The following is a 13,003-nucleotide window of genomic DNA, read 5'->3' on the forward strand; positions in this document are numbered from 1 at the left end:
CTCCCTCAGCTGTTCCTGCTTCCACAGTGAGTGCAGAGAAACTCACTTTGGTAGGAAACCGGGTTTTTCCTCATTTGTATCATTTAAAGCCTCTGTTAATAAAATTTTCATATGTCACATACTTTCATTTCCCACCCTTGTTTTACATCAAGAAACTCAGTATTTCACCCCAAGTCCAGACCTCTTATTAAAACAGTGAGGGAAGGCAGCAGGCACCTCACAGATGGCACCCACTCCTCACTCTTTGCACAGACACAGATCCATACACTTTTCCATTAAGAAAGGAATCTGAAGGCTAGAGATATAATACATGAAATTTGGAAAGAGCAAATTTTGCTTTCCCAACCACAGCCCTGGAACAACTCAAGGAAAGACATCTCCCAGGGAGTCCATCCCAGGTTTTGCACAAAGCATGTTGGGTTTATTAGTTCCATGCAGGCTCCAGCCTAGCTGGAGATATTCATTAAAGCTGCTAGTTCTTTATCTTAATGACTCTCAGGCTTAGTGTATTAATTCAATGCTCCTGGTAACAAAGGAAACAAGCCTGGCTTGAATGACAAACCTTCCTCCTCTCCCTCCCTTCCCAACCTCTGCCCCCTCCCCCTCTCAGCACATCCAAATCCACACCATGAGTGTGCTGATTGCACTCTGAGTACAAGTCCCAGGGAAAGAGGTGTCACTTGCCACAGGAAAATTAAAGAGCTTAAGCACGTTCCTTTATTACACACCAGATAGCACAGAGCGTCGGGAAATGAAGGCGACAGATCAGTGCTGAATTAACAAATCCACTGCAACGCTCCCACAACCTCTGGGGAGCTCTTTGCCTCGGCACCAAGAGCTGGCAGGTGCCCAACTTTCCCATGAACCTCCCCATCCACCTCTCCCCATCCAGCTCTGCCATCCAGCTCTGCCATCCACCTCTCCCATCCAGCTCTGCCATCCACCTCTCCCATCCAGCTCTGCCACCCAGCTCTCCCATCCACCTCTCCCATCCAGCTCTCCCATCCACCTCTTCCCATCCACCTCTTCCCATCCAGCTCTCCCATCCACCTGTTCCTATCCACCTCTCCCATCCACCTCTCCCCATCCCTCTCCCCATGCACCTCTCCCCATCCAGCTCTCCCATCCAGCTCTCCCATCCACCTCTCCCCATCCTCCTCTCCCCATCCAGCTCTGCCATCCTCCTCTCCCCATCCAGCTCTCCCATCTAGCTCTCCCATCCACCTCTTCCCATCCACCTCTTCCCATCCACCTCTCCCATGCACCTCTCCCCATCCCTCTCCCCATGCACCTCTCCCCATCCAGCTCTCCCATCCAGCTCTCCCATCCACCTCTCCCCATCCCTCTCCCCATGCACCTCTCCCCATCCAGCTCTCCCATCCAGCCCTCCTGCAGAGGCAGCCTGGATTCTCTCCCCAGAGCATTCCCCAGGAGGGGCTGTCTCCTGGACAGCAGCTGGAGTCCATTACACTGCTTCGAACACTTGACCCTTGGCCATTTTCAGCCACACTTTCGATATTTTGTCTTTGCCATGAACACCACAGTAAGGACTAAAGGCTCATTCTCATGTGCAACAGGTCCCAGCTTGGGCCAGAAAAGCTACTTTTTGTAATGTATCACAGATTTCTTTTTCTTCAGATCTTTCTGGTCCAGATTTAACCTTGGAAGTCCAACACTGGAAACAAGGGAATAAATTTTTACAAAAACTCTATCTCAAAATGAGTAATTCACAGGTATACATACATTATTTCAAAGCTATTTGTGTAGAAGGGATCATCAACTTGAATTCTTGGGAAGAATGAAAGGGTGGTCAAGCATGGGATGGGGCTGCCCAGGGAGGGGTGGAGTCCCCATCCCTGGAAGTGCTCATGGAACTGCAGGACATGGCACTCAGTGCTCTGGTCTTAACAAGCTGGTGATCAGTCACAGGTTGGACTAAGTGATCTTGGAGTTTCTTCCAGCCTAAATGACTGTTTGACTTTAAAGCCCATCTTGTTCTAGCCATGACCAGGGTGCTTCCCTAGAGCAGGGATACCCAGGAGCACCCTGTGAGCTCTCTACTGATCAACACCAAAGGTTGTAAGTACTTAAAGCCAGCCACAGCCTTTGGCTCACTTGCAGCTCTGTAACTCCACTGATTCCAAAGGATTTCTCCTGATTTTCACTGTGGCAAATGAGGCAGCAATCAAACCCAGCATTTCAAATAGTGCTATGAAAATGAGCCAAGCCTGCCCAAATGAAGCCCTTACATTTTCTTGAAATGATGTCAGAAAATGTTGGATGAATATGGATGATTTTTCCCAAAGAGAAGTCCCTACACATTTCATTCAGCAGGAATGGCTTAAAATGCCATGTGACAGGAAGCAATCTTGTGAGAGCAGCCACTGGCCACAGTGGTAATGTGGAAAAATGTAAGGAGAGGAAAATGATTTTTAAATTTGACATCTGGAAAACATATCTGGTAGAAGGCAAGCTCCAGAAATACATGTATATTTTTAAATCCAGACAAGTTGCATAACAGACAATTGGTGTCTGTGCTTCCCTTTGCTAATCTCACAATAATTAAATCCTACCATGAACTACTGCTGCTGGAACAACTCCTACTCCTTTACAGAGCTGATAGTGCTGGATAACGGGTCTGAACAGATTCTGGAGCAGTTAATAAGCAAAGGAAGAGATCTCCCAGCAGTGCCCAAGCCCTGCAGCAGGATATCCTCCATGCAAATTCCAGCAGATGGAATTCACCAGCCAAGCCGCTCCCTCCTTCACTTCTTCCAGCTTCTAACTCCCCTGGCCTGGTGTACCCTGCAAGGATGGGCTAGAGTAGAACAGCCTCCTTTTTCCACAGAATCCACGACTCTACACGTTAGCAGATAAAATTACTATGCAGCTTGTGACCTTGTCACCAAAACTCAAGGTAAGGATAGCAATGATTTATATTTAAATAAAATTCTTGCACTTCACTTCTTTGATGATTGGTGTTGCATGTCATTAAACTGCCTATGCTGTATTCAAAGAGAGAAAAGGAAGTGTCCATGCTGTCCTACAGAATGGATGTGGCCTGTATTCCCACCATGCTGCATCCCCAGAGGGAAGAGGGTCAAGGGACACCTTCTGAAACCCCAGCTGCAGAGCTGCCCCAGATCTGCAGGCTGAAACATCAGAAGGACATGGAGCTGCTGGAGAGATCCAGAGGAGGCTCTGGAGCTGCTCCAGGGCTGGAGCCCCTCTGCTCTGGGGAGTCCCTCTGCCAGGCTGGGAGAGCTGGGGGTGCTCATGTGGAGAGGAAAAGGATCCAGGGAGAGCTCAGAGCCCCTTGCAGGAACTGAAGGGGCTCCAGGAGAGCTGGAGAGGGACTGGGGACAAGGGATGGAGGGACAGGACACAGAGAATGACTTCCACTGCCAGAGGGCAGGGATGGATGAGATATGGAGAAGAAATTGTTCCCTGTGAGGGTGGGCAGGCTCTGGCACAGGGTGGCCAGAGCAGCTGCGGCTGCCCCTGGATCCCTGGCAATGCCCAAGGCCAGGCTGGACAGGGCTTGGAGCAGCCTGGGACAGTGGGAGGTGTCTGAGCCCATGGCAAGGGCTGGAACTCTGCTCCAGCAGCACTTTCTGCTGGGTTGAATGCTCTGGGACACATCAGTGGATTTTTATTTGGATAAAAATAACTGGATAGACAGAAACCTTTTAAAAAGCATCAGAATGTTGTTGTCAATTCAACTCTCCTCATCATAACTGGTATATTAAACTTGCAATCTTTTTATCAAAACTGCCATGTCTTGAATTCCAGGATGACGCACCCTAGTTTTTATAGAACTGATATTCAATTCCTGATTATAGGCTTTTGCTGCTTCTGACTGGGTTTTTCCCCTTGCCCTGGAAAGCAGGTGCCTTTCATAATTTTTTTTTTTTTTAAGTGAAAGAAATCAAAGTATCAGACCCATCTCAGTGTTGTGCACTGACAGACTTAGAGGGTGGAGGTCCTGTGCTGCCTCTTCCCTCCTGGGTTAGGAACAGTCTGGGAGTGCCTGCAATCACCCCCCCTCCAATCCCAAATCATTCACTTCAAAATGATTTGTGGTTATTTGTGTAACCAGGAAAACAAAACACTAGAAAGGCTGATCCTTTCAAACCACAACATTTTGTAGGGACATCCTGATTTTGTTAAGTCCTTCAGAACCAGCCCCCCAACGGGGATTTTGCCAGCTTCTCAGTTGGACCCTCTGGGAGACAGGAGCACCTTCAGGTCATTCAGGTTTCCAGTTCACATTTGATTTTTAAAAAATCCCAGTGGAAATACAATTCTATTTTTTGCCCACAAAGCAAACACTTCAGACTCCACCCCATTCCCACTAGAAATTTCTTAAACTTTAACAATTAAGGCAATACAGAAATAATTGCTTGGGTTAAAAAATCTGAATTTTAACACAACAGGAGTCACTTTCCAGTCATCCCTTATTTCACACTAAATAAAAGGTCATCAGGATTCCCTCAGCTCCAGCAGATGAGCACGGTGCTCTTCCTCTGCAGGATGCCCTCAGGTTGCAGAGCAGCAGGATCCTCCCTGGCACTGTTGCTTATTTATAATAACTGGTTTTCAAGCAAAGCATTTCATCTTTCACAGGGATTGGTTTCTTTTTTTTTTTTCTCTATTGTATAATAGAAAGAATTTGTGAATTAATCTGACCAAAGCAAACACATCCCACGATTCCTTCCCAGACAAAACACCCACTGAGATCAACTGTCACTTTTGCTCAGGAGAATCCTTTTCCTATGAAAGAAATGCAAGAATTGGCACCCTCAGTGTATCCTACAATTTTGACTGACACTGAAATTGCTGCAATTCTATATCCAGGCCAAGCACAACAAACTGCTTCTTACTCTTCTCATCTGCAGACAGAAAACTCCATGTAGGTTCCAAAACTCCCTGTATTAGCACTTAGCTGCTTCCACAGGGTTTTTCTAGCCCACATTACTGAGTGTGGGCACAGTTCAACCAAGGAAGGACACTCAGGTTTTCTGTGGGGCTGGGGACTGCAGTTTTCCAGGTAAGTGCCTGCATGAGCTCACACACGTGCCTAAGGCTGCAGCAAAAGCTCCGTGATCCAACCTGCAGCTTCCTCCCACTAACATCTTTCTTCACCTTCTGGTTTGAATTCCAATATTTACAGCACATGATACCGAGGTGTGCCTTTTGTAATGACCAAAACAAAAAGCTCCTGTTGTTCAAACATCCCCACCCTGCTGCATGTCAGGGACTGGCTGCACAGGGGTACTTACAGGTCGACTTTCCGTGGGTTTTCTCACAATTTGGACAATGATAGATGTCAATGTCTGGTGCCTCTTCTTCTTCCACCCCAACACAGCTGGAACACAAGAAGGTAAATCTGACATTAGCCCGACTATGCTCAAGCATACCATTAATGAATATAGCCCCATGTGTTTGCCATGCAGCTGCACTGACAAGCTGTACCAGCTTTGGGGCCCTGTACACTGGTACAGACTGGCTTTTTGTAGCCTATATCCTGAGGGCTTCCAAAAGCTGCCAGCCAGAAGCCCACCCAGTAGCCCACTGTGGAACTCATGAAAATGTGACAGACAGACCCACAGATTTTTTTTTTCCCAAGGAGACTATTTTGCACCTACACAGTTCTCCCAGTACCATCCCACATAAACCCAATTAACAAAACACACCTTCACAAAATATGTGTGGGCAGCTGTGAAGTACCAGAGGGATCTTGGGAAGGGATACCATGTGCACAACTTCCACAGGTCCCACCTCTGCTGCAATGTAGGAAGATGAGGAGGTGGAGCAGACACCCAGCTCAGCACTCCTGGCTGTGCCAGGATGCCCCCGAGGTGGGTTTGGATGGGACACACCAGCAGCAGCCCTGGGCACACCCATGGACAATCCTGTGGGAGCACAGGCTGGGGAGGAGCCAGGCACACAGCTAAGCATCGAAGCACCCAAGACAAGAAGCTGCTGCACAGTCCAAGTGCCAAACAGGCAGCCAAAGAATCCAAGTGCAGCATGGCACTGTCCTGGCCATGGAGGAAGGGCAAAGGGGACTCTGCTCCTGCTGCCTGTGTCAGGAGCAGCCCAGGCTGCAAGGCACCACACAGGGAAAAGGGTTCAGTGGGGTGCTGTGGGATCCATCCCTGGTGCCTTGGCTCCATGGGAGCTTAGCTAGCCTAAGATCACCCACCAGAGGCATCAGAGGGACCTTAAGCTCCAGCACAAGGAAGGCTGGATCACACTGTGCCGAGAGCTCTCCTGGGCTTTCTCTACTTCATCTCCTGAAATGCCTCCCCAGTGCTCTGCAGAGAGCAGGGAACAGCTGCCAGTGCTCTGAATCAGCAGAGAGCACCTCTCAGTGCTCCTCAGCTCACAGAGAACAACAACACTGCTTTTCTGCCAAGGAAAAGGCATGGGCAGGGGTCACACAGTGCCACCTCCATGCACAAGGCCACATTCTGTCTCCTGGCATTCCCCAGCAGGGCTGAGCACTGACAAGAGCAGGAATTCAGAGTTTATGGTTCTTGTGTCGGCACGGAGGAAGCAGAGCAGAGGATGGCTGCTCCATCCCAAAGGCCAGGCAGCAGAGTGAGCCAGTTCCACCAAGACCTCCCAGAACCTCTCAGATCATTCTCGCTCTGTTCAAGCTCTGCAGGACACCAGCGTGTCCAAAAATCATTCAGCAATGGGAGAAATTCACACAGGGTGGACACATCAGCAGCACCTGGTGCTGGTCCAGAAGCAGGAAAGCCATGACCTGGGTGCTGATAAAGGAGGATAACACACAGTCCTGTGCCCACCCCTCCCATGAGAGTCCCTGGACCCACTCCCTGAGGGTTCTGGGTGCCCTTGGCAGGGTGTACAGGTGTCCAAGAGCCAACACAAGTGCACCTGGGGCAGGGGAGCAGCTGCTCAAATGCACTGTGAGCCCCATTGCCAGAGGTGGTTTTGAACCCCCTGCTGACCCCGAGGCCCACGGTGGCGCACGTCACCATCACAAACCACAGACACACCTGCTGCTGGAGAACAGCAGCAACAAAACCAAGGCTGCAACCATGCTGGGAAAGGCCAAACTAGCTAAGATACAGCAGCACATCCTTTTTATTACCATTGTAACTGTTGTGTCAAAATAAGATCCTGCCAGAAACCTTGGTAGATATGGTGCCGCAGTTGCAACTTTCAATGTGGGAGCCAGCTCCCTTCAAAATAAAGAGCCCAGGGTGACAGAAGCTCTGCAACCAAAGCCAGAGACACTCTCATCTCTGTGAAGCCAGACTGGGAACAGAAAACATTATTTTGGAATTTTTTTCATTAAACAGTTACTTGAAAAAATACAAAATTATTGTGTGTCCCAGGGAAGCCAGCACAGAAAACTGAAGTTTGCCAACAGAAAAAATCACCATCACAACTATCCAGTCCTCAGAATCCTGTACATATATAGAGAAAAAAATCAGATTGGTAGAAAATACCAGAAAAAATAGTAGAAAAATACCAGATTATCAGCAGAAAAATTAAACAAACCTTGGTAGATTAGGGCAAGTGTAAGAGAATGTAGAGGATTCCTCTACCTACAAAGCAGTGTCAGCTGCTTATGCCACTGGATTCAGCTGGCTAAGCTCAGTAAAGGTATGGATTAGGCTCTCTACAAGAGCTTGAAAATGCTATATTTAGCTAAAGTAAGGAGATGAGATCCTTGGCACGGCATGGGATGGGAGGAGGTTTGAGCAGCTATGGCACAGGGCAATGGCTGCAATGTGGTGGGAGTCATTGTTCTGAGAGAGTGAAACATCTGAGAGAACAACGCAGAGAAGTAAAAATAACTGACCTCAAACTCCAGCGGGCCCCTGCAAGACACAGTCAACTTTTCCGACTACAGCATGGCTTTGGAATAAGGTTTGGCCACTTACAGCTGCTCCCAGGGAGAAGCTGCTGCCCTCTCTGTGTGGGAAACTGGGAACTGTCCAAGGGATCTCCCAGCTGAACTGCCTCAGGACATCAGGAACCAAAATACCAACCCACTCCAGGCTGTGCTGCTCCTCTCACCCAGCAGAGCTGGGCTCTCCAGGCACTGCCACCAGCAGGACTGTTGGTGGCTTCCACATGGATAGAGGCGCAGGAAACCAAATTCCCACCAAAAGTTAAAGCCAGACTGCCAGACAGCCCCAGGCAACCATTCCTGCCAGCAGAGCAACAAGGTTTTCCTTGTTGGTTTCCTTGTTTCCTTGCTGCCTGTGCTGGGTTTACAGAGCAAGATTTGGGTAGCAGGGGGCCGTGACTGACTCTTGGGTTGGTCTGTGCATTTCCACCTGGGAATAAAAGGCAGAAGGGGACTGCCAGCTGTGGTAGAAGCAGAGCCTGGTTCTGAAGCATCTCCTACCCAATTTACTGTTTTTTTCTCAGGGTGCTAATCACCAATAATCTAGAATCAAAGCATTTCTCCAGCTGAAGAAAACCAAGTCACCTACAGTGACTGAACAGTGTTCTCCCCCTTGGCCCCTGAAGAGCAGCACAAATGGCACTCTGTGGTTTGCAGCTATTGGTTTTTCCCATGAGAACACTCGCTTTGGTCCCTCCAGACTTTTTTCTCAGCCCCATTTGCTCAAGAGAAACATCAAAAAGACTCAAACCAAGCATTTGAAAATGATGAGTCTAAAGGCAGCTGGTATGGGATCACAGCCAGTGCTTGATTACAGGTGATGTCCCTGGGATCTGGGCAGCGTGTGTGGGATCTGGGCTGTGTGTTTGGGATCTGGGCAGCGTGTGTGGGATCTGGGCAGTGAGCTCAGGAGCAGGATCCCACAGTGTCAGTGTAGGACCTGGGTGCATTACCATTGTCAGAGAAGAACTGAGAAAAGCTCTTAGTAGCACTGTTGAGTTAGAAGGAAAAAAATTTTGCTTGGTGAGGGACAGAATCACAGAGCCATAGAATTGTTTAGGTTGCAAAAGCCCTCAAAGACCTTTAAGTCCAACCATTTCCCAGCACTGCCAAGGCCAGCACTGACCCATGTCCCCAGCGGCCACATCCACAGGGCTGTTAAATCCCTCCAGGGATGGGGACTCCAGCACTGCCCTGGGCAGCTGTGCCAGGGCTGGATAATTCTTTTGTGAGAGAAAACCCTTCCCAGACACCCCACAAAGCCCCTCACTTCCTGTGCCATGGCCATTGATGCCTGAGGGGCTGCAGCCCTGCCAGCGGGAACTGGGGATGCACCTGCTGTGCAGGGCAGAGATGCAGGATGCTGGAGCAGCAGCCACCACCACCTCTCACAGCTCAAAAAGCCTTTCTGCCCAAACACAGCAAAGATGGCCTAAGAGATTAATTGCCCTGCATCCAGGAATTTTGTTGGAACAATTTCAACCAACCGAATGGTTGATTTTTAAATGGTCGTTAAGTGATTTAACTCATATTGAGGGAGTGTAAAACTAATTTGATAATGAGATAAAAGGGAAATAATATTAAAATGTATTTAAATTTCGCTGATACTGTTGTAGGGAAAAAAATAATAATGACAAGTAAAGGCTTTGATATTGCAGCTGTTTAAGCTGATATCTCACCCACGTTACACAGACTTAAAGGAGAATTAGCACATTAGAAGCTTTTGCAGTCAGAGGCTACAAATTACATTTTTATTAGAAACTCTGCCCTTTGCCACTTTAAAATGAAATTGCTTCTGTGTTCGCAGTGAAGAGATGTTCAAGTTTCAATATTCTGATAAAGTTAACAATGATTTTTTTTATTATGCAAGCAACACTAATAAAAGGTGAGTAAACTAAACTGGTTTTATAGCATGAATGTTTCTGGCAACCTTGAGTTGTCATCTGCAGGGAGGTGACATTTTAAGTAGCTTCAGGAGAAAAATTACCCACATAGTGTCTGTTCTATCAAAACCATGTCACCTCCATTATCAACCAGAAGACAATATAGAAAAATATGAAAAATAAAATAAACAAGAAAAAGACTCTTAGATAGGGAAGAAAATCAAATCTAGGAAAACAGAAATAGAGCTGAAGAAAAAAAATCGGCTAATATCCCTTCCCTTCCCTTCCCTTCCCTTCCCTTCCCTTCCCTTCCCTTCCCTTCCCTTCCCTTCCCTTCCCTTCCCTTCCCTTCCCTTCCCTTCCCTTCCCTTCCCGGCCCTGCTCCACCCCAGCTCATGAGGACAAATCATCAAAGGTCTATGAAGCTCAGAAGAAGAACCACAGCATTTTTACAGGTCACAATTAGTGATTACCCTGAGCTCATCCCTATCCCTTAACAACTGGTACTCCTGGGTGTGTCACCAGTCACAGTGTGCACAATAACACTCCTCCTTAACAAGGTGTAATTTCACTTACTTCTGTAATTTGTACAGAAGACACCTGTCCAGTTCCAGGAGCCTCTGCCACCTGGACAAAGCCATAGGTGCTGTAAAAAAGCAGCACTGTCCAGCAGTGGAGAGTTTTGATGCCAGGCCAATGTTAAGTGTCCATCCCAGCATCCAGAAATGCAACAGCCGACACTGTGAGCACAAGAGAAGTTAATAAAAGAAGAAAAGGGGAAAGAGTGAGGCTGTTTTGAGAGCAATGAAATGAGTTGTTCCATGAGTTCGTGTCTTCTGGGTGGTTGTCCTGGTGGCTTTACAGGGTAAACTCTGACCAGAGCTCTCTCCTGTGTGCTCTCCAGTGTCTCCAGAGCAAACAAACAAGCCTTTTCCTAAGCAGAAGGATTTGTCTCATCTAATCACATCTAGTCACATGTTTTCACGAAATAGAGATTTTGGAGAGCTGAGGACTGCTGTCAGCTAGGGTTAAAGCAAAGCAGTGAGCTCACAAGTCATTCAGGAGAACAGGGACACAAGTTGGTGTTACTCCAGCAGGAGACCCAAGACCAAGGACAGCAGGAGGAACCCAGGCGCTGGTGTGGGCACAGGGCTGAGGGTGCCCTGCATGGACGTTTCTAATTAAGGCCTAAATGAGAGAGAACTCAAGCTGTACTGGACAGACAGGATTTCACATCACCTCTCCTTCACTCACAGAAACACAAATGTGGAGAGAAAGGGATGGGAAAAGGGAAAAGGGAAAAGGCTTCCTCTTGCAAACAGAACAACATCTGCGCAGTCCCTTGCAAGGAGCCCAGCAGCTTCAGCAACACCTGAATGCAGGCACAGGGACAATCCTCACTGCTTATCAGATTGCTTGGACTGCTTTTCATCCCAGGAAATGAGCTCAGCTTTTTGACTCAGTTTCCCCCCTGCAGGCAGCAGCACCACCAACACCTGTCCCACGGCCCCAAGACTGCTGTTGTAGAATGGACAAACACTCATTCAGTGCTTTGAAAATGCCCAGCTCTGTGCAAGAGCTGAGCTGTGCTGCCCACACAGAGAGCTTTCAGAGGCTTCATAAAATCATGGAATATCCTCAGCTCAAAGGAGCCATAAGGATTATGGAGTCCAGCCCCTGGCCCTGCCCAGACCCCCCAACAATCCCACCCTGTCCATCCCTGGCAGCACTGTCCAAAGGCTCCTGGAGCTCTGGCAGCCTCGGGTCTGTGCCCATTCCCTGGGGAGCCTGGGCAGTGCCAGCACCCTCTGGGGGCAGAACCTTGCCCTGAGATCCACCCTAACCCTCCCTGACACAGCTCCAGCTGTTCCCTCGAGTCACAGAGACTCAGAGCCTCCAAATAAGTAAGGAGATATTTGTGAGGGTTGCAGGGGCCTCTGCAAGTCTGCACTGCTCTAAGGCCTCTTAGGCTGGTACATAACTCTCACTGCCATCACTTGAATTCCACCAGTGAAACACTGTTCAGGATGACCAAGGTTTTTAAGGAGCCAGTGGAACCATCCATCTCCTGTGTGTGTTGAAATCAACAGCTACGAAGACAATCTGACCACGCTCCTTCAAACCAAGCAGTTCTGATATCAGCATGAGATGAAACAACAGCAGCAGAGATGTGCATCCACCGCAACATTCCAGATCCACCAAGACAACTGGGATGTCCTCCTTCCATCCTTATTTCTGGGCCTTGGTGAACCACTATGGTTATTTCTGGGGCTGATGAGAGGAGGTCTGTCTTGAATCAGAAACTGAGACCAAAACAAAACCAAAGTCCACTTGCAAGACAGGAGCCTTGGACTGAGGGCTCCTCAAGGGAAGCTGTGTCCCAGCTGGAGAGATGCCCATGGCAGCAGGGCACTGTCCTTTCCAAAGCACATCTGCTGCAGGCCCCTGAGCCACATACACAAAGGTACAGCTGGTGACTCTGTGCTTTGCCTTGCTATAAATAATAAGGTTTCATTTCCTTCACAGAGCTTTTGATTTGTTTCCTTTGGGAGACTCACGGGTTATAATGGCATTAATTCCTATTTGCCAACCTTGTCCTTATAAATGAGGATCTTCATTAAAGGAATGTTAAGCGATGAGCACTATAATTAGGACAGATTTAAAATGCAGTGTGCCTAAATCAGAGACTACCTAAGATGTTATCTTTTTTATTAAGATATAATTTGAAGGAGAATTACTGCTTAGTTTAGAATGAATTACATTTTCCAACAACCTCTTCTCACTGAGGGAATGTACAGAGCAAGGAAAAACACCCTGCTTCAGAAGTGAAGCCCACTCTCCTGATCCCTACTGCTGGCAGAAGACTCTCTCATGAAACACACGTGGCTGAAAAGTGCTAGATGAGACTCTTTTCCCCCTAATTATTTTATGTCAACTCAAAATTTTATTCAATCTTGCTGTCATATAATTTAAAATAATTAAAGACTTAGAGACTGACCCCAACAATCAATCACACAATTCCAGTTGACTGCAATGCTTGTCATCTCGATAACCTCAGAGGCAACACCTTGAAGAGGTGAACACCTCCACCACTGACTGGGGAGAATGTCTCATGCCCTTTTTTGCACAGTAACATATCTCTTGCCCTATAACCTGGCAGTGCCAGCCCCATCCTCTGCCACGTGAAAGACCTGAGCTGGGCACAGGACATCTGTGGACCCACTAC

The 13,003-nt window shown here is 48.0% G+C and overlaps 1 protein-coding gene across 2 annotated transcripts in view; it reads right to left on the minus strand.

Moving 5' to 3' along the window:
• Nucleotides 1-13,003, minus strand: part of PHF2 (PHD finger protein 2) — a 53,282-nt gene that overhangs the window by 25,245 nt on the left and 15,034 nt on the right. For both annotated transcript variants that reach the window (XM_066558222.1, XM_066558221.1), the window contains exon 2: nt 5,283-5,368. In XM_066558222.1, coding sequence (XP_066414319.1) covers nt 5,283-5,368 — 86 coding nt within the window. The remainder of the gene's footprint in view (nt 1-5,282; nt 5,369-13,003) is intronic.

This window comes from Molothrus aeneus, chromosome 12, assembly GCF_037042795.1.
Source record: "Molothrus aeneus isolate 106 chromosome 12, BPBGC_Maene_1.0, whole genome shotgun sequence".
NCBI lineage: Eukaryota > Metazoa > Chordata > Aves > Passeriformes > Icteridae > Molothrus > Molothrus aeneus.